The 23,019-nt window shown below is 37.6% G+C and overlaps 1 protein-coding gene across 1 annotated transcript in view; it reads left to right on the top strand.

The window, feature by feature from the left end:
• The window catches only part of ZNF280B (zinc finger protein 280B), a 29,695-nt gene extending 22,899 nt beyond the window's left edge, over positions 1-6,796 (top strand). The window contains exon 5 of the mRNA XM_059139922.1: positions 1,921-6,796. Coding sequence (XP_058995905.1) covers positions 1,993-3,666 — 1,674 coding nt within the window. The 5' untranslated portion in view covers positions 1,921-1,992 and the 3' untranslated portion in view covers positions 3,667-6,796. The remainder of the gene's footprint in view (positions 1-1,920) is intronic.
• The last annotated feature ends 16,223 nt before the right edge of the window (positions 6,797-23,019 follow it).

Below are 23,019 nucleotides of genomic sequence, written 5' to 3' on the forward strand. Positions count from 1 at the left end.
TCACTAAGCATGATACCCTCTAGTTCCAGCCACGTCATCGTAAATGGCAAGATTTCATTTCTTTTGATGATGCCACTTTAATTTTTATAGATGGGGTTTGAAGGGTCTATATGGGATTACAATGAAATCTGATGTTAGGTTTTCAGAAACTGGTGAGTTATGATCCATAATTTAAAGTACCTACATCTTGCTAGCCTAAAACAAATGTTTTTCAAACCTTTAGTAGTGAGCCATCGATGAGTCATAATTGATTAGAATAAGTATCCATGTAGTGAAGCACTTGTTATTTATATGTTTATATTGTGAGATTCCATATTATATGTTGTTGTTGTTTTTACTATGGTTGTGATAAAAATGTTTTAAAAAGCTAGAAGCTTTCAGTCCTTCATAGGCCTAGGACAAGGCCTGATACGGACAAGGTTCTAAGCAAATCATAGAAAATACAGAATTAAAGGAGTACAGTCTATTCTACAAATACATTTTCTTATTAATGAAAGTTACTGTTAATTCATACTATTAACAGATTCTTTATTTGTTGAGCTCCCATATTGTGCCAGGCACTCTTTGTGCTGGGGATACAGCAGTCAACAAAAGATAATCTGTCTTTTGAAGTTTACATTTTACTGGATAGACAGTAGACAATAATCAAGTAGATAAAATTTATAATGCGTTAGGTGGTGATAAGGACTTGAAGGTTGAGGGGAAGGGAAGAGATATTGGCAATGTGAATTAGCAGTTGTTTGGAGTATTTGAGAACCTCCTTGAGAAGAGTTGCAACAGAAGTCTGAAGATGGTGAGGATTCACCTCTGCAGGTATCTGGATGGTGAGCATTCATATTAGAAGAACAGCAAATACAGGGCTCTAAGCAAGTAAAGTGATTAATATGTTCAAGGAGTTGCAAGACAGTTTGGTTAGAATGAAGTGGATAGGGGGGAGGAGTAGGACATGCTGCAAGGCAGTATGTAGGCTTAGAAGCATGGTCTAATAGGCACTGAAGATGTTAGAAGCACTTGGCCTTTTACTGAGTGAATGAGAAAGCCATTGGAGGGTTTTGAGCTGAGCAGTGATATGTGATTTGACAGAATTACTTTGCCTGTCATGTGGAAATGAGATGGAGGTGGGCTGAGGGAGGCAGTTCTGTTGGATTTAAATGGGAAAGTCAGGATTAGAAGGAGAAATTTAGGAGACAGTGGACTATAATGAAGGCCTTGAGTTGGTGTGAGATTATCAAGAGAGTTTGTTCTCAATTTGCTAGGCATGTGCTAAGCACTTGACATTGAAGTATACTGTTTGTTGACAGTTGTTAGGTACTCTTATTCTGTTCTTTGAATTTGACTCTTCTTTTCTATATTAATATTTATGAAATTATGGATCAATTGAGGTCTGTACATTATTATAAAATTTTCTTTAATTCAGCTACAAAATAAAGTACCATTGAATTCTTGGTGGTTTTTGAAAAAGAGCTATTACCTTAAGTCTAAGAAGTAAGAGGTCTCATCTTTAAGATAAAACACATTTAGAACTTTTGAACTTGCCAAAGAAGATGCAGCTGGTTTATGGCTGATTTAGAATTCCAGCTTAATCTTCTCTGACCCCAAAGCCCATGTTTCTAAACACTGAACAATGGTGCCTTTGTAAAATAATATATCCTTTACATATGATTTCACTTAGTGATTAGTCAATAGTTTTTTCCTCTTTTTTTTTTTTAATAGAAGAAATAGTAATCAGCTTAAGGCAAAGGCATGATTCTAGAGTTGCACAGACTTATAATAGTAGGTTTTAAGCTGTCATTTATCCTCTGTGAATTCTAGTAGTCTTATAAAATAAGGCTGTTTATAACTACCGTAGAGTTTTGGAGAGAATTAAATAAGATAATGCATTTTTCTGTACTTACTGATGTGTAGTGTGTTTGTACTTAGGTGGCAGTTTATATAAAGAAAGCACTGGGACTGTGGCCACACCTTCAAGAATAAAAAAAAAAAAAATAGAAAATGGAACAGCCATGTATGTTATGTGAGGAAGAGCAAGAGCCAGACCCACAGCAGAACACAGAAGAAACCAAAAAAGTAGATGATGAAGATGCTGAGCTCATCTTTGTTGGGGTGGAACATGTAAATGACGATGCTGAGCTGATCTTTGTCGGGGTGACTTCAAATTCAAAACCAGTTGTTTCAAATATTTTGAACAGAGTCACCCCAGGTTCATGTTCAAGGAGAAAAAAGTATGGTCACCTCAGAAAAGGTACTACTCACAAATTACCGCCTATAAGTCATGTGACCTCTGTATCAGAAGCAGTCACTGCCTTGCCAGTTTCTGAATCTGAATCAAGATCAACAGATAGTCCCATTATTATTGAGCCTTTGTCTAAACCTGATTTTAAAAGTAATTCACAAATTGTGCCTAATAGCTGTTCGGAGTTATGTTCTCCTTTGATTACATTCACAAATTCATTACAGCATCCAGTAGGAGAAGCACTTTCTGTAGGAGATATGAATAAAAGTCCTTGCATATCAAAGCAGCTTTCCACTGCTGAAGAAAATGATATAAATCCCAAAAGGCCTAAACTCAGCGACGGAATCATAGAGGGACATGCTTCAGCTTTGTCCCCTTCAGGTAACTTTCATACAATGACTTCACAGCAAAGCACAGACTCAAACAGTGTTCATACCTCATTAAACCATGTTCAGAATGGACATGACTTAGAACGGAGCCATGGAGCCATGGTTCAGAATGGAGCACCTTTTGCAACTCCTTTTCCAAAGCACAGTGTCCATTTTAAGCCTATAAATCCTGTAAAGGAAAATAGACCGGCAAAATCAGACTTTTTGAGTCTAGCAAGTGAAAACCAGGTTGTTGATCCCAAGAAAGGAAGTCTGGTCATATTACTTCGTGACTTTTATTATGGGCAACATAAAGGAGATGGTCAGCCAGAACAGAAGACTCACACAACCTTTAAATGCCTCAGCTGCTTGAAAATTCTAAAAAATGTCAAGTTTATGAATCACATGAAGCACCATCTGGAACTTGAGAAGCAGAGGGGTGACAGCTGGGAAAGCCACACCACCTGCCAGCACTGCCACCGACAGTTTCCCACTCCCTTCGAGCTGCAGTGTCACATTGAAAGTGTACACACTACCCAGGAGCCTTCTGCTGTCTGTAAAATTTGTGAATTGTCATTCAAAACAGATCAGGTTCTCTTACAGCACATGAAGGACAATCATAAGCCTGGCGAAATGCCCTATGTGTGCCAGGTTTGCAATTACAGATCATCAGCCTTTGCTGATGTGGAAACACATTTCAGAAAATGCCATGAAAACACTAAGAATTTGCTCTGCCCATTCTGTCTCAAAATTTTCAAAACTGCAACACCATACATGTGTCATTATAGGGGACACTGGGAAAAGAGTGTTCACCAGTGTTCCAAATGCCGGCTACAGTTTTTAACTTTCAAGGAGAAAATGGAGCATAAGACCCAGTGTCATCAAATGTTTAAAAAGCCTAAGCAACTAGAGGGATTGCCCCCTGAAACAAAGGTTGTTATTCAGGTGTCACTGGGACCTCTTCAACCAGGATCTGTGGAAGTAGCATCCGTTACTGTGAGCACATCTGATTCTGAACCATCAGCCCCCAAGTTTAAAAGTAGAATTTCAAAAAAACCTCGTTAATTCTAGTTTCAGTAAACCTAAAGCAGGTATTTCAAAGTAAAAAAAAATGCCATAAAAAAAAAAATACAAACCATACATTATTTAGTAACATCAAAAATAGTGAAACCAATGAGTCATTGATGAGTTTCTTTTTAAATTCATGAAATACAGTATTGTCTGATCTGAATTTTGAGATGTTATTTAAAAATTTGTTACCTGGTTTTCATGTACTGTATCTGGCTTAACACATAGAAGATGTTTTGTGTATGTGTGTGTCTGAGAGAAGAAAGTGGATACCTATTTATTATTTTGATATTTCATGTTACTTGTAAGTTTGAAAGCTCTAATTTCTGTATATAGAACCTATAGAGTTTTTTCTTAAGTACTTAATTTTATCTTCAACTTTTTCCCTGCCTTGAAGATTTCAATATTAACTCTAGTCAGACTTGAATGACTTTGTTACATCGTGGTCCCATTTGCTGGTGAGCTCCCCAAAGTGTCTGTCTTGAGCTGATCTAAAGTAATCTGATTCTGAGACCCTGAGTGTGGAGAAGTTGAGGAACAAGGTGTGGCATGAATGGGAACCAGAAACTGAACTGAGAGGTTAATCACTGGAGAGCAGTGGCTTCCAGCGGCTTCTTATTCGGGTTGAGGGCATGTGCTCACACATACACACACACACACATTCACTCTAGTCTTGGAGCCAAGGCAGTAGGAACACTGTCTCAGAGTGTCTTTTTTTTTTTTTTTTTTTTTACCACAAGAACATCCAAGGAAGCAAAACTATTAAAATGCTTTGCATTTTGGCAAGGAACTTGGCAAGAAATCTCTGCAGACATGAAACAATCACTGTATCAGCTGGCTTCAGATGGAAAAGCAGGGGTAATGAATAGAATGGGGTCTGGTGCCAGTGAACCTCCTGTTTAGTGATCCAAAAGGGAATTCAATTTGTTCCCTTCCCTCTCCCTTCTGGCTGGCTTTATACCTTTCAGTCAGAACAGTAAACCAAGTAGAATTTCTCAAGGGAAAGAATCCCTGACATCCATAGTTTGAACTGCACTGGACCCATAATTTGAACTGAAAAGGGCCAAACAAATGGTATTTATCTAGTTCAAGGACTAGGCTAAATTTAGTTTTCTTACTATTAAGCTGGAGTGGCGGTTGTCCAAGAATCGTAGGTACAGTGGATAAAAGCAGCCCATGGTGACTGAGTAAAATTAAGCACATTATAGGGCTTTTCCTTATATTTTTCCCATGTACACGTATCTTAGCCCAGTTGAACATGTGAAATCTGCAATTGTGTTTCTTGCCTTAGACATGAATGTATTACAGTTAACAGCTATTTTATGTTGTGTGTATAATTTTCCCTTATTAACCTAGTTGAATTTAAAGTCGTCCTTGACACAATCTGGTGTATAAGAAATGTCCAGTTATTTCATTAGGTATTAGATCTTAGAGTTATTGCTCTTCAACTAATCTATCCAGCTGTCTAATCCTTGACTATGCTGTGGGGGAGAACCTTTTCCCCTTGCTATTTCCAAGGACTTTCACATAACTAGAGTGCTCTCTGAGGATTGGTTCCTGAACATCAACCCTTGGCTTTCTGTGGGTTCCCAGGACTGAATCTCCCGGGTAGCTAGTGCCATCCTTTCTTTCACCACCTGGACTCATGTACTGAGAAGCATCTGTACATGACTTAAGGAATCCAAGATGTTGTCCATATACCTGAGCAAGGAGAAATTCCATTATTTTCCCCTTGCTTTCTCCTCTTTTTTAATGGTACATTGTCTCTCCCCATTTCTTTCTTACTTCTCAATCTTGTTAAATTACCTAAGCTTTCTTTCACAGAAAGCTGGGAAGTGATAGTCGTCAGAAGCTTAGATCCCTTCTAGAATTGGGAAGGAGGACATAACAAACAAGTAGTTGTGAGTTTATTATCTATGTTTTAAAGTATTTCCCAAGTGTAGATTCTCTTGTATTTATTTGCTCAATGCTTGATTGATTGATTTGCACCTTGAACATTTTACTAGGCCTTTTTATTAGTTTGCTTGGGCCAAGGCACTTTGTTAATATTTTAGCCTGAACCTATTTCTTTAGGTGGACAGAGAGAGTGTGTATGTGTGAGTGAATGAGTGTGTGTGTGTGTGTGTGTGTGTGTGTGCGCGCTTGCTCATCATTTTAGTCTCAGGTGGAAACTTGTGTATAAATAGATATGCAGACTTTTGCATACTTATCTCCCTATTCTGTTCCTATAACAGAAATTCTGTCTTAAAAACAGTGAAAATATGAAATATCTTAGTTCTGTCTTTTTGTGGTTGCTTGGTATTATCAACACTGTTAACTCTTGTTTGCTGTTTACCTAAAGTATGGCCCTAAGGAGTACAAATTGTTATTTATTGCCAACTACAGGTTTGGTGTTATGGCCCCTGTCTACCTCCTCTTGCTTTTCCATTCTCTGCCATGCTACTCAACCATTTTTCCCACTGGTGCACTATTTTTGACACACTGGCCTTGCTTTTCTTTAAGCAAATCACATTTTTTTTTCCTGTTCCAAAGACTTTGTGACTGCTCTTCTCTTAGAATGCTTTTCTCCTAGGCCTGCATGGCTTGCTACCTCGCTTAATTGTTTGGTACTTCCTTTGGTTTATTGAACTTCACCAGTGTTCTTAAAAGATACTGACAATGAAATCTCCCTCCACCTTCTTACTCCTTCTCCTTTTAAAGGCACTTTAAGCCTCCCCACTCCCTTTTCCCTCTCCAATCTGGTTAAATTTCCTAGGTTTTCACAAAAAGCTAGGAAGAGATAATCACCCAAAGCTTTGCTTCTCTTAGAATTGAGCTAGCTTGAGTCAATTTTCTGTGCCTGTAATCAAAAGAAACTGAATATAGTGAGTTCAGTTCTTTCAGGAGCTTTCTCTGTTTTTCTATTGATACCTCTCTATTTTTTTAAGGCGATGTCACTTTGTTCTGTTTACAAATATATTCAATATCTGTCAAGATTACTATTTTGTTATTACCCTTTGTGAATTTCCATGTCTACTTTGCTTGCTTGTTCTTTCAGATGAAATTTATTATTTTGTTAATGTTGCCAAAAATTGTAAGTAAAATAGCAATTGTAGTAATAAAATTTTTTTGAAAAAAAAAAGTTTCATTTTATTATCTTTTCACCAGTAAAGTTTAAGTTAATTTTTTATTTGGTACCATTATGCAGACTCTTTGCCTTCTTGCCAATTGTATTTATTTTTAATCATATTGCATTGGCCAGAACTTCAAAACAGTGAGATGTAAACGAAGTTTTCTGTTCTTGGTTTTAGTGAGAAATGCTTTACCATTAAAGGTAATGCTCATATTGCTTAATGAATTTCTGCCTTTATAATTTTTAAAGAAAATTGCTTAGTTTTATTGGATAATTTATAACGTCTATTGAGACAGTCATTTACATTTTCTTTACTATCCTAAAGTTATGCCAAGCCTGATTCACAACCTTTCTTTTAGAAACCTGTGTGTGTGTGTGTCTCTCTCTCTTAAACATTTTATTTATTTGAGAGAGTGAGCAAGGGAGAGAACCCAAGTGTTGAGTGGGGAGAGACAGAGGGACCGGCAGATTTACCACTGAGCAGGGAGTGAGGCACAGGGCTTGATTCCAGGACCCTGAGATCATGGCCTGACCCAGAGGTATATGCTTAACCAACTGAGCCATCCAGGTGTCCTGAAACCTTCCTCTCCTGAAGTAGTATTTCCACTTGTTGAATATTATCTTCTCAGAATCTCATTCCTTTTCGCATTTCTAATTTTTAAATGTATTTACTTTTCCCTTCATTAAATTTGCCACAGTTTTATCAGTGTTTCTCATTTCCTTTTTCTAAGGAGTAACTCTTGATGTATTATCCCAACTAATTTTGTTTTCTCTATTTTTGTCTTGATTCATTATACACCTCTACTTTCTTTAGCATTGTTTTTTTTTTATTTTTCTAAAGAACTTTAAAAAATTTTATTTTTTTTAAATAAAGGATTTAAACTTTGCCTACCTTTGTTTACAGCTTTGAATCCCAAATATTTTGATGGCATATTTTCATTTTTATGGAAGTCATCATTCTACATACTTTTTTGAGTAAGTCAATTCCAAAGGTTTGCAGACTGAATGTTTTAGACTGAATTTATAGTTTACTGTGAATCGAATTTTCCATGGAGCTTTGAGGGTATGCACTGGGGGTAAACACTAAATGTCTTTATATTCACACATTCTTTTCAAATTACTACATGGGTTATTAAAAATATTCGATAAAAATATGAACTTTTAATTCTAGAAATCTGTCCCCCCACAATGAATATCGTATAAAAGGTAGAAGTGTGAAAACATTCATTTGAAAGAAATTTCTAATAACAAAACATGGAAATGCTAAAAATTATTCATGACATCTAGGTTGTAGAATAAAGAATTTGATCAAATATCAAGGGTGGTTAGATATCAATAGTGGGGAGTTTTCCCCAAATTGACCCAGCAGGATTCTTCCTAAAACTGGCCTAAAGGCAGAGCCCGAGGTGGGAATATATTATCTATTGCTTTATAACAAATTACCACAAATTATCACAAAACTAACAGCTTAAAAAAATTATCATCTCCCACTGTTTCTGAGAGTTGGGAATCCAGGAGCATCTTAGTTGGGTTGTTGTGGCTCAGAGTTCCAGGAGGTACAGTCACCTAAAGGCCTGACTGAGCCTGGAGGAGTTGCTTCCAAGATGGGTTACTCACATGGCTATTGACCGGAAACTCCAGTTCCTTGCTCATTGTGGGAGAAAGCCTCAGTTCTTCCATATGAGCCTCTCTACTGGGTTACCTAACTGTTCTCAGGACATGCCTAGCTGGCTTCTAGAACAAGTATTCTAAGGGAGTGAGCAAGGAGGTGCACTGTGCACCATCTTTTATGACCTAGTCTCAGGCATTTTAGTCTGTTCTTTCTACAATAATCTATTCATTAGAAGTAAGCCCAAAGTCCAGCTCACATACCAAGGGGAAGGTAATTAGCTTCCACCTTTTAAGAGAAAAAAACAATATGGGCATAACTTTAAACTACCAGATTTCATACCTGGGCCACATTATTTATTACATACCTCCTAGTATGCAAAATACATTAATCTCCTGAATCTTACCATCTAAATCAGGTCTAGATGTGGATTAGGTTCTAGGGTGGTATTCCTTACATGAAGTATCTCAAGTACAGTTGCTCTAGATCTTAAGAATTGTGAACAAAAGAGATGAGTTATCTGCCCACCTACATTCCCATGCAGTACAAAGGTGGGGCAAGCATAGGACAACATTTATACACATGGCTTTTCAAAAAGGGGAAAGGGAGATGGCAGTTATTTGTCATTTGCAATTCTGAAATCCCACTAGCTACATGTTGGCATTCATTGATTAACACTCAAGGTCTGGGAATTCTCTTGGCTTTGATCTCAGGACTCTTGATTCTGCCCTATGATATACTTCCTTTTTTTATGAAAGAGTACATGATTATAGATGAATTGTTTGCTTAGCCTGTTTCCTGCTCATAGCAGGTAGAAGACCAAAGTTCTCTTTTCATTTTGTACTCTCCGGCCCTTTCAGTGCAAGCTAGAGACATTTCTTCAAGTATATTCTCTTAAAAACGTGTGTCTCCTGTTAATCTTACTGGTGTTCATGCCAAAAAAGTCTACTCCAGAGCCACAACCATACAACTTAAAATGTTTTTGTGCTGAGACAGCTGAGGGACAACACCCTTAAGCTTAGTAGAAACCCTATTGTGTGATTGAGGTTATCATCAGAGGACCTTGGCTTGACTGCATGGTGCTCTGGTGTATCACCGTTCATCTTTCTGAGCCTTAAAGAATTTTACAGTCATATTCCCATCTTTACACTTCATTTCTTCAGTGCCCTGGGTATGCTCTTTGCTTGGTAGACATTAATTTCAGCATCTTTTGCCATCTGAAGAAACTGGAAATTTTTCAAAACCTGCAAGTTCTGGCTCTTGTTTTATTTAACACTCCCACCCTTAACTTTATCCCCCCTTCATATTGCACTATAAGCACCAATAAGAAGCCAGGTGGTGCTTTCAGCTCTCTGGCTGGAAATCCCCTTAGCTAGATGACTTGATTACTTAGGTACATTTTCTACTTTTCATATAACTGAAGGTATTAGTGTTACCAAACTTTCTGCCACTACATAACCCCTTTCTGAATTTTCTAATAGCATGTTCCTCATTTTTAAGCAATACTGGAGAGTTCTCAAAATTCAATTTTGTTTGTTTGGTTGGTTTTTACTCAGTCTTGCACTAACACTCTTCTCAGAGTCCTCCCAGCTTTTGCCCACTGTCCAGTTCCAAAGCCATATTTTAGATATTTATTATAGCAGCATTCCCCTTCCAGGTGCCAAGATCTGTATTAGTTATCTATGACTGTGTAAAATATCAGGGCAAACTTAACAGTTTAAAACAACTTTCAAGAGTCAAAAATTTGGAACTGCTTAGCTGATTAGTTCTGGCTCATCTTTTCTGAAGTTGCAGTTAAGGTGTTGGCTGGAGCTCCAGCATCTGAAGCCCTAACTGGGGGCTGGAGGATCAGTGATATGGTCTGAATGTTTTTGTTCCCCAAGGCTCATATTGAAATCCTAAGCCCCCAAAGTGTTTATTAGTAGATGGGGCCTTTGGGAAATGATTAGGTCATGAGGGTGCAGCCCTCTTGAGTGGGATTAGTGTTTTTATAAAAGATCTCACAGAGCTCCCTAGCCCTTTCCACCATGCAAAGATACGAGAAGCCTCACTTTACCTGACCATGGTGATACCCTGCTCTTGGACTTCTAGCCTCCAGAACTATGAGCAGCAAATTTCTCTTGTTTATAAGCTACCCATCTGTATATTTTGTTAAAGTAGCCTGGATGGACTGAAGCAGTCAACCTCTAAACTTAGATGGCTCTTGGCAGGAAGCCTCAGTTCCTTATCATATGTTCCTTGTGTAATGTCAGCTGACTTCTAGCAGAGTGAGTGCAAGGAAGAGCAAGGAGATCAAGGAGAGAGCTGCAACCTACCTGGGAGATGAATAACATTACTTCTGTTGTATACTATTGGTTACACAGACCGATCTTGATGTAATATGGAAGTTGACCATATGTAGGCAGGAATACTAGGGGATAGAGAATCCTTGGGGGCAATCTTGGGGCTACTTCAGGGAGAAGGGAACACTAGACTTTTTTGTGATATTCCATAGGAAATGCAGATAAAACTGCTAATGGTCACAGTGTTACCTTCCCACTCTCCAGTTTGCTGTTTTGGCTGACACTGGCAGCCTGAGATGAGATTTTTTTGAGGGGTAAGTACATTAGTTTAAAAACTTTGAATATATAATTAATTCACATTCTTCAAATATCAACAAGTTTAACAATTCTCAGATTCTTTTTTAGCCTTCTAGATTATTTTTTCTACCTTTTTAAGATAGTGGATTTATATGATACAGTTTTCCTCACCTTGCTTTTTTGTTTTTGAAAATGTAACAATTTCACGATGTCTTATGGCATATAAGTTGACAAAATGATTACCCTAAAATCATGAAAAGACTAATTAAAAACTTTTTTTCTGGAGTGTTTCTTTTTAAAGATTTTATTTATTTATTAGAGAGAAAGTGTGTGAGTGGGGGAGGAATAGAGGGAGAGGGACAAGCAGACTCCACACTGAGTGCAGAGCCTGATGCAAAGCTCAGAATGGGGCTAGATGCAGGGCTTAATTTCAGGACCCTGAGATCATGACCTCAGCCAAAATGAAGAGGTGGGTGTTCAGCCCACTGAACCACTCCGGTGTTTCTAAAGATTACTAAGAGCAATCTCTAATGCACTAACATGAGATTATTGTAAAGAAAAAAAAATCTGGCTATTTCATAAAGAAGACACATAGCTACTTAATAAAAAAAAATGCAAAATACTCAATAGATTCCCTTTACTAGCCCCTCGACTGTGTCCTCAGCTCAAAAAGCAGCTCCCTTGCCAGAAGACTAATTTACCTTATGAAACCACCTTTTATTGGGCCACTGAGTGGCCCTTTCAATTTGGAGCTCTGAGTTTGTTTCAGACTGTGCTTAAACTTATGAGGGAATGCACAGTGCTACATGAGAGCTTCATGAGGGCTTCTTCAAGAGAATGTAAATGGTGAGGTGATGGGAAATAGGGAGAATGAAAGGTCATCTGTTCATTCATTCAACTAACAAATATTTTTTAAATTCTTTTAATTTTTAAAATTAAAAAAAAAATTTTTGCAGCTATTTTTTTTAATAAAGATTATTTATTTATTTCTTTATTTGACAGACAGAGATCACAAGTAGGCAGAGAGGCAGGCAGACAGAGAGAGGGAGAAGCAGGCTCCATGCTGAGCAGAGAGCCCGATGCGGGGCTCAATCCCAGGACCCTGAGATCATGACCCGAGCCGAAGGCAGAGGTTGTAAACCACTGAGCCACCCAGGAGCCCCAATTCTTTTAATTTTTTTCCCCTACAACTTGTAGCTTGCCTTTCACTTTCTTAGTATCTTTGGATGATCAGAGCTTTTACCTTTTTTTTTTAAGTAAGCTTTTTGCCCAACATGGGATTCCCAACTCATGACCCTGAGATTAAGAGTCACATCTACTGATGGAGCCAGCCAGGTGCCCCAGAAGCTTTACTTTTTATGAAGTCCAATTTATCATTTTTTTTTTCTTGTATTCTTGGTATCCTTATGCCTTGTCGATGGCAAGCTTATAAAAATATTCTCTCTCTCTCTCTCTTCTACCTAAGTCTTTATTGTTTTTGCTTTCACATTTGGTTCCATAATCCATATTGAATTAATTTTGTATTTGGTGTGTGTTAGGGAGTCAGAATTCCTTTTTTTTTTTCCTTTTCTAACACAAATATCCAGTTGTTTTAGTATATTTATTAAAAGCACTTTTTTCCTTTGATTTTCATTGGTAGCTTTGTTGAAAAATCAAGTAGTCGCACTTGTAACTTGTAACACTTGTAAATGTGTTGGTTTATTTTTTTTATTTCTCCAACTTTATTGAGGTATAATTGACAAATAAAATTGCATATATTTATTTTTTATTTTTTGAAGATTTTATGTATTTATTTGACAGAGAGAGAGATCACAAGTAGGCAGAGAGGCAGGCAGAGAGAGAGGGGGAAGCAGGCTCTCCACCGAGCAGAGAGCCCAATGTGGGGCTCAATCCCAGGACCCTGAGATCATGACCTGAGCCGAAGGCAGAGGCTTAACCCACTGAGCCACCCAGGTGCCCCTAAAATTGTATATATTTAAAGTGTACAGTGTGAGGATTTGGTATATGTATACATTGTGAAAAGATGTCCATGATTAAGTACATTAATGATTCTATCATCTCACATAATTACCTTTTTGTGTGTATGTAGTGAGAATACTTCAGATATGTTGTATTAGCTAATTTAAAGTATACAATACAATATAAAGTGGTTTCTTTTTGAAACACCTATAGCACATGGTCTTGATTACTATAGTTTTATAGAAAGTTTCAAGATTACTGGAACTATTCTAGGTCCTTTAGATTTTTGTGTAACTTTAAAATCATTTAATAATTTCTGCCAACCCATTGGAATTTTGGAATTGGTTTGAATGTCTTTCAATTTGGAGACATTTAATATCTTAAAAACACTGAGACAGTTTTCCCTTCTTTCTTTCCAAATTTACGTTTTCCTCAGTTTTATTTTTTGAACCAGAATAAAATCTCTGATTTAATTCAGGATTGACCTCGATGAAGAACATTAGGGGAGATTTGTCCCTTCCACAAAAATATTTCACAGACTTTTGTTGGTAATATTTTAACACCTTTTTAAGAAGAAAGTTTCCAGTAACATATATTTTACTTTTTATTTGATAATACATCATTAAAATATAACACAAAAATTGGCACTTTCTGGGAGAGGATGCATATCTTTCTGAACAGTAGGCATGTGTTAGATCATCAGGCTTTGGCATGTACAAGCTCTGAAAATGAGTAAGATTTTCCATGTATCAATTAAAACTTCATGAATCACAAAGTTCAGGGAAACATTAAAGATCTTGAAAGCATGCTTGTCATGTTCTTTGACATAGGGGCTATCCCAGGGATTTTTCATGAGGTTAACACATTTCAGTGGTACATTCAAGTACTGTGAAAGCATAATTTTCATATTACTGAAAACATAGTTATCATATAAACAGTATGCACATGCTTAATTTAACTATCCCATTAATGAGCAACCAGAATGGCAAAGCTCATTCAACAAGGACAGAGTAACATTTATGTATGTATTTATGTATGTATGTATTTATTTAATTTATTTTCAGAGTAACATTTATATAGTCAGTGGGGAAAATGTTGAAATAAGATAGCTAAAGTAGATCTGCTAAATTAAATACAAAGCTGGTTAGAAATCCTAAAACTATAACCCTTGGGATTATCTGTTCTACTTCTTCTCTTTTTTTATTAAATTAATTAATTTATTTAGCAGAAAGAGAGAGAGAGAGAGAGAGCAAGTGAGCATAAGCAGGAGGAGCAGCAGGAAAAGGGAGAGGGAGAAGCAGGCTCCCTGTCAAGCAGGGAGCCCAATGCAGGACTCAACAGGAGCTGAAGGCAGATGCGCAACCAACTGAGCCATCTAGGCGCCCTCTATATTTTTCCAATCTGTTTTCTATATGCTAATGTAAATGTACCATTTATAAAATATCTGGATCCTTATCCATTCTTAGGCAAATAAAATTAAACAAGTTTTTAAGATCGGATGGAACCATTTAAAAAAATCTCTAGTGTGATATTCCAGAGTCATACAATTACCTTTTTGTTGGATTTCCACATTTTGGATTATATTTTCTTGTAAAACACTAATTTAAAAAAATCTTCCTATAAAAAGTTATTTTAAAATAATCTTATGGTCACAAGAAGTTGCAAAAATAGTACATGGAGTCCCACGTACTCTTCATTCAGCTTCCCACATTGGTGATATCTTATATACATGAAACAATTTCAAAAACAGAACTTGATATTGGTATAGTACTGTTAACTAGACTACAGACCTTGTCTAGTTTTCACCATATTTTACATGCATTCATTTGTGTGTGTGTGGGATGTGTGTAGTTAGTTCTACATAATTTTATCTTTAGTTTATATTTGTGTAACCATTACCACAGTCAAAATACAGAATTATTCCAGCATAACAAAGGAATCACCTCATGCTGCCCCTTTATATTTGAATACCTCTCCCATCTTTGTTCCCTGGCAACCTTAATGCAGTCTGTCCATTTCTATAGTTTTGTCAATTTTTTTTTTTTTTTTTTTATCATGGAAGAAATACATGTTAACTGCTGGCAGTGATGGAAATACATAATGATTAGAGGAATTAAATAAACACTTAGAACTACTCAGGCCCTGACTATTATCATTTTTGATGAAACCTTTTTAAGATTTGGATGTTAAGATATTTTGAGGATGGCACAAAAGAAAATATTTTTCCTAGGCCAAGGATTCACACACCTAGTCCTGAACTCTTTCTTCACCCTTGTAAGCAGAGTTTTCTGCTGAAAACATTGATGGATATCTCTTTGGGGGGAACCTTCCATTCAAGAATACATTCATGCCTGAGTTCACTCACTGGATGAAAACTCATCAGCTCCTATACTGGAGACATTCTTCTTCTAGGTACCAGGAAGAATATATCAGAAAGCAGAAGGGCAACAGATCCTGTCGTGAAGGATCATCTCTAATATTAGAGGTTATGATTGTTTGGATTTTCCTGGGATCCATCAAGATGATTCCAGTCATGGAGGTGCTGATGTGATAGGGTCTTTGGAATCTAAAGGATTTAAATATTCATTCATTCATTCATTCATTCAACTTCACAAAATTTTCATTACAAACAGAAAATGATTTGGGAACAAATTCCACCCTCTTGGGGTTATAGTCTATGTGAGAAAAGACTGGGAAAATATATAGCTCAGAAAATATATTATCATAACACTTGAATGAGTGGGGTAAATCTGTCTGGAGAAGTCAAGGGACACTTTCCAGAGGAGGTAAAATTCTGAATGAAATTTGACCTTTGAGAAAGACCAGCATGGAGATAGACATAATGGGAATGCTAGGCAGAGGGGTGGGGTTGGTCAGATGATGCATTCTGGATGGGAGAGCATTCTACATAAAGTATTAGGGAAAAGAAAGAAATGTGTTATCCAAATAATTGGAAGTGACTTGACTGATGCAAGGGGCTGAGATTTTGGGTCACAAATGCTAAAAGGGGCTGAGAATATTTCAGTTAGGCTTTTGTACTTGAAGTCTTAGGTTGTGTATGTGACTTTTGAAGGGAGAAATGTGTGGAGCATACTTGTAGTTTAGGAAAACACTGAAGGAGAAGGGGGCAAGTTAGATGAAAAGTAAAATGTGCCCGTGAAGTTGTCAATTAGAAGCTACTTCCTGACATCATTAACCAGAGCACTTGAGGAGGTAACAGCCAGGGAAGTCCTTCTGCAGATGTCTGAAAAATGAATGGTGTGTGTGTGTGTGCGCGCACGTGCGCGCATGCATGCTTTCTGAGTAGCAAGCCACAACCCCCACTCTTCTATTGAAAGAGCTCAGAAGGGCAGAGCAAACACAAATCTGTGGAAATAATGGTTTTGTTTTTGTTTAAAAGGGAAGAGGGGGGCCCCTGGGTGGCTCATTGGGTTGGGCTGCTGCCTTTGGCTCAGGTCATGATCCCAGGGTCCTGGTATCTGCATCTGGCTCTCTGCTCAGCAGGTAGCCTGCTTCCCCCCACCCTCTGTCTGCTTCTCTGCCTACTTGTGATCTCTCTCTGTCAAATAAACAAAATCTTTAAAAAAATAAATAAATAAAAGGGAAGAGGGACTGGGAATCCAGGCATAGAGATCTTGTTTACATCTAGAAAGCATCATTTTGGGGCATAGGACTTAGGACTCAGAGAGCAAGAGTTAGCAAAATAGCTTTTGAGTTTGACTTCTTTCTCTCCCCCCTTGCTGTTCTAGCTGGTTGCTGCTTGTACTTCACCCCTGAGAGACAAATAACAAAACAAAAAACCCCAGCTCAGGCCAAACTGGATTTGCAGCCTAAAAATGGGGCAGCAGATATCAGCAGCACAGCAGGCAGTGTCTGAGTATTTCTTTCATTACTCATCCTTCTCTAGGCCCTAAATTTGTAATGAAAAAAGATGAACAGATTGTAAAAAACAATGTTATCAGGAGAGAAAGGGATTTGGGGAATGGTAGAATCTAACAGGTAGATGGGACAAAACCAATGGAAGAGAGTGGATGGATTCTACTGCACTATAAGCCCTGGGCTCGGTTCCTGATTAGATCACTCTCTCTTACTTAATTTGATAGAAGTAGCACTTCAGTGCCTTCTCCTTACACCTTTCTAACGTAAATAGCTGAGATCCCTGTAGAATGGTCACAAAAATTAAGACACGTAGAAATGTATACGCCATGAAAAGAGGCATCAACTCAACATTTTAACAACATGAGATAATCCTAGTGAAGGGTTGTGATTATTTTTTGAGGATGAAAGTTGTGACATATAATATTTTATTTTATATTTTAGAGGTATCAAAAAATGTTGTAGACTAGGGAATCCCTAGGGCATTGGTGTGATGGGCCCCTGATTCTTTATAGGGTGGGTTCCCTATCCTCAGGAATTTTGGTGTCTTACTAAAGACTTTGATGTACTTCCACCTCTTGCTCAACTTGTTCAAATAAATCAATGTCAGCAATATAATATATCATTGTCAGGATCTGTACAGTACGCAGATGGTCCAGTTTTCTTGAGGATATGCCGTCTAAGAAGAAGAGTAAAAACAGTTTTGAACAACACCTTAAATGTACTATTGTTTACTCTATGTGAGTGTGAACAGCATCTGATACTCTATATGCCAGCTGATAGGTATGGGAAAGTGTGCATTCACCAGGTTTATGGCTCTATATGTTTAACTGAAATAATGGTAATTAATGTGCTCTAGAAAATATGCTACTCAAGCAGAACAGCTTCGACTGAGATACTACTTGTCTGAGTTTTTAATAGTCCACGTTCATCTGGCAGGATCCATGTGCTTTGGTTGTTGTTATTGGTAGTTTTTATTTAGAAGTCAGATTGAAGAAATAAAGGCAGGCATGTTGGGGACTAATACCAATACATCATTAAGTGTAACCCTAATCTCTACTATTTTCCCACAATAATAATATTTTATAAATTTCTATCTTGAAAAAATGGAATAAGACATAGTTCCAGAGGCTTTCTGCTGGCCTTTTCAACTACCCATACTCTTACTTCTTGGCCTACTTTACCAGGGCAATAAGCAAATATCTCCATACTGCTGACAGTTTCTGCTGACAGTTATGGGAATATGGCCCCTGGGTGATTCTATGTCCCCTATAGATCTGGTGTAAGCTGTATCTCTAGTAGATGGGATATTCAGATATCCCCACTGTACTGGAGGGCATGGTGATGCTCTTGGTTCCTGAGTAAGAATGTCACTTGAATCATGTGTTCTATAATGCTCAAAATATCTCTATAGTTCCTCTTCTCCAAGGTATGGTCCTTTAATGACATAGCGGTCACTCTGGGACAGGAATGGGGGAATCACTATCCTTTCTATTGGCCAAGTGGTAACTTCCTCACAGCGTCCCAACCCAAATTCAAGTCAAAGGCTTCAAGGCAGGCATGTGGGTCACTCAGTTGGTTAAGCATCTGTCTTTGGCTCAGGTCATGATCCTAGGGTCTTCTCTCTCTCCTTCTGACTGCCACTCCCCCTGCCTGTGCTCTCCTTCTCCGTATATCCTTAAAATAAATGGATAAAATATTGGGGGAGCATAGGTGGTTCAATGTTAAGTGTCTGCCTCCGACTCAGGTTTTGATTCCAGAGTCCTGGGATCGAGCCCCATGTCTGGCTCCTTGCTCAGCATGAAGCTTGCTTCTCACTCTCCCACTCCCCCTGCTTTTGTTCCATCTCTTGCTGTGTCTCTGTCAAATAAATAAAATAAAAAAACAAAACATATTTATTATTTATATACTTTTAAAATTTTTATTTTATTTTTCAGTATTCCAAGATACATTATTTAAGCACCATACCCAGTGCTCCGTGCAATACATGCCCTTCTTAATACCCACCACCAGGCTCACCTAACTCCACACCCCCCTTCCCTCCAAAACCCCCAGTTTGTTTCTCAGAGTTCACAGTCTCTCATGGTTCATCTCTCCCTTTCTATTTCTTCCAATTCACTTTTCCTTTCTTTCTCCTAATGTCCTCCATGTTATTCCTTATTCACCACAAATAAGTGAAACCATATCATAATTGACTCATCTCACTCAGAATAATCTCCTTCAGTCTCATCCATGTTGATACAACAATTTGGTATTCGTCCTTTCTGATGGGGGCATAATATTCCATTGTATATATGTGCCATATCTTCTTTATCCATTTGTCTCTTGAAGGGCCCAGTTTGATGACTGTGGCCATTGCTGCTATGAACATTAGGTTATATATGTCCATTCTTTTAACTACATCTGTATCTTTGAGGTAATACCCAGTAGTGCAATTTCAGGGTCATAGGGTAGCTCTATTTTTCATTTCTTAAGGAATCTCCACATTATTTTCCAAAGTGGCTGTGCCACCTTGCATTCCCAACAACATTATAAGAGGGTACCCCTTTTTCCACATCCTCTCCAACACTTGTTGTTTACTGTCATGTTAATTTTGGCCATTCTAACTGGTGTAAGGTGCTATCTCAAGTGGTTTTGATTTGAATCTCCCTGATGGCTAGTGATGATGAACATTTTTTCATGTGTTTGTTAGCCATTTGTATATCTTCTTTGGAGAAGTATGTGTTCATGTCTTCTGCCCATTTTTTGACCTGATTATCTGTTTTTTGAGTGTTGAATTTGAGGAGTTCTTTATAGATCTTGGATATCAGCCCTTGGTCTTTAGTGTCATTTGCAAATATCTTTTCCAGTTCTGGGTGTTGCCTCAATGATTTGTTGACTGTTTCCTTTGCTGTGCAGAAACTATTGATCTTGATGAAGTCCCAAAAGTTCATTTCCATTTTTGCTTCCTTTGCCTTTGGAGACATGTCTTGAATGAAGTTGCTGTGGCTGATGTTGAAGAGGTTACTGCCTATGTTCTCCTCTAGGTTTTTGATAGATACCTGTCTCACACTGAGGTCTTTTATCCAAATCAAGTCCATCTTTGTGTATGGTGTAATAGAATGGTCAAGTTTCATTCTTCTACATATAGCTGTTCAATTTCCCTAGCACCATTTATTGAAGAAACTGTTTTTTTCCACTGGATATTTTTTCCTGCTTTATTGAAGACCATTTGACCATAGAGTTGCATTTCCATATCTGGGCTCTCTACTGTGTTCCACTGGTCTATGTGTTTGTTTTTGTGCCAGTACCGTGCTGTCTTGGGTGATCACAGCTTTGTAGTAAAGCTTAAAATCAGGCAATATGATGCCCCCAGTTTTGTTTTTCTTTTTCAACATTTTCTAGCAATTCAGGGTCTCTTCTGGTTCCATACCAATTTTAGGATTGTTTGTTCCAGCACTTTGAAAATTGCCAGTGGCATTTTGATCAGGACTGCATTGAAAGCATAGATTGCTCTGCGCAGTATAAACGTTTTAACAATGTTTATTCTTCAGATCCATGAGCATGGAATGCTTTTCCTATTTTTCATGTCTTCTTCAATTTCCTCCATGAGTTCCTCGAGTACAGATCCTTTACCACTTTGGTTAGGTTTACTTCCAGGTATCTTATGGTTCTTGGTGTTATAGCAAAAAGAATTGATTCTCTAATTTCCCTTCCTATATTTTCATTGTTAGTGTGTAAGAAAGCAACTGATTTCTGTGCATTGATTTTGTATCCTGTCACATTACTGAATTGCTGTATGAGTTCTAGTAGTTTGGGAGTGGAGTCTTTGGGTTCTCCATATAAAATATCATGTCATCTGTGAAGAGAGAGAGTTTGACCTCTTCTTTGCCTGTATGAATACATTTTGTTTCTTTCTGTTTTCTGATTGTTGTTGCTAGGACTTCTAGTACTATGTTGAACAACAGGGGCAAGAGTGGGCATTCTTGTTGTGTTCCTGATCTCAAAGAGAATGCTATCAGCTTTTCCCCATTGAAAATGATATTTGCTGTAGGTTTTTTTTTTTTTTTTATAGATTTTATGAAGTTGAGGAATGTTCCCTCTATCCATTTACTTTGAAGAGTTTTAATGAGGAACAGATGCTGTATTTTGTCAAATGCTATTTCTGCATCAATTGAACAGACTGTGTGATTTTTCTCTCTTCTCTTATTGACTTGTTCTATCACTTTGATTGATTTGTGAATGTTAAGCCACCTTGTATCCTATGGATAAGTCTCACCTGGTCATGGAGGATAATGTTTTTAATGTACTGTTGGATTCTGTTAGCTAGGATCTTGTTGAGAATCTTGGCATCCATATTCATCAGGGATATTGGTCTGAAACTCTCCTTTTTGATGGGGTCTTTGTCTGGTTTGGGATCAAGGTAATGCTGGCTTTGTAGAGTCTGGAAGTTTTCCTTCTGTTTCTATTTTTTGAAACAGCTTCAGGAGAATAGGGATTATTTCTTCTTTGGATGTTTGCTAGAATTCCCCAGGGAATCCATCAGGTCCTGGGCTCTTGTTTTTTTTTTTTTTTTGGGAGGGGGCTTGATCACTGCTTCAATCTCATTACTAGATATTAGACTATTCAGGCTGTCAATTTTTTCCTGATTTGGTCTTGTAATTTTATAGGTTTCCAGGAATGCATCCATTTGATCAAGGTTGCTTAAATTATCAGCATATTGATAATAATTCATGAAGATTGGTTGAGCCCTGATTTGTGACACAGTATGTGGTCTATTTTGGGAAAAGTTCCATGTGTACTCAAGAAGAATCAGTATTCTGTTGTTTTAGAATGTTAGAATACTTAGAATGTTAGAATACTTTAGAATGTTAGAATAGAATGTTAGAATGTTTTAGAATGTGAAATTTTCTGTATATATCTATGAGGTCTATCTGGTCCAATGTGTCATTCAATGCTCTTGTTTCTTTCTTGGTTTTCTGCTTGGATGATCTATTACTGAGAGTGGTGTGTTAACATCCCCTACAATTAATGTATTCACATCTATATGACTCTTTATTTTGTTTAACAGTTAGCTCATGTAGTTGGCTGCTCCCATGTTGGGGGCATAAATATTTACAATTGTTAGATCTTCTTGGTCGATAGACCCTTTAAGAATGACATAGTGTCCTTCTTTATCTCTGACTACATTCTTTAGCTTAAAATCTAATTTATCTGATATGAGAATCACTAATCAGATTTCTTTTGAGGCCTGTTGGCATGAAAGATGCTTCTCCATCCCTGCACTTTCAGTCTATATGTGTCTTTAGGTTCCAAATATGTCTCTTGTAGATAGCATATGGGTGGGTCCCGTTGTTTTATCCAGTCTTTACCCTGTGCCTTTTATGGGAGCATTTAGGTCATTCACATTGAGAGTGATTATTGAAAGATATGTTTTTTTGAAGTCAGGTTGCCTGTTAAGTCCTTATTTCTATGGATTGTTTTTGTAAATTTTGTTTTCTATGTTACTCTTGAGTTCTTTCTTCTTTTATAGAACCCCCTTAATATTTCTTACAGTGCCAGCTTGGTAGTCACATACTCTTAAACCTTGGTGGTCTTGGAAGTTCTTTATCTCTCCATCCATTTTGAATGTCAACCTTGCTGAATAAAGTATTCTTGGCTGCATGTTATTCTCATTTAGTGCCCTCAGTATGTCTTGCCAACACTTTCTGGCCTGCAAGATTTCTGTGGACAGGTCTGAGGTTAGTCTGATTGTCCTTCCTCTGTACATAAGGAATCTCTTCCCCTTAAGTGCCACTAGGACCTCTTATCTAAAATTATGATTCGTGAATTTCACAATCAAGTGTCTTTCTAGATTCGTTGATCTTGGTGGGTGTCTTTTTTTCTGCCTGTAGGACACAAATACTTGTTCCATTCCCCAGATTGGGGGAATTTTCACCCAGAATTTATTCAACCATATCTTCTAGTCTTCTCTCTTTCTCCACCCCCTCCAGGATCCCAATATTTCTGACATTAGAATGTTACATGGCATCCTTTATGTCCCTAATTCCGTTTTCATGGCTTCTAAGCTATTTGTTCCAGGCCTCTTCCTGATCCTTCTTTTGTATCAGTTTGTTCTCTATGTCACTAATTCTATCTTCTGTTTCAGTTACCCCAGGCGTTAGAGTATTTAAATTAGATTGGATCTCATTGATAGCATTTTTAACTTCTGCCAGGTTGGCTCTCCCTTCTGCCTT

Source organism: Mustela lutreola, chromosome 11 (assembly GCF_030435805.1).
Source record: "Mustela lutreola isolate mMusLut2 chromosome 11, mMusLut2.pri, whole genome shotgun sequence".
NCBI lineage: Eukaryota > Metazoa > Chordata > Mammalia > Carnivora > Mustelidae > Mustela > Mustela lutreola.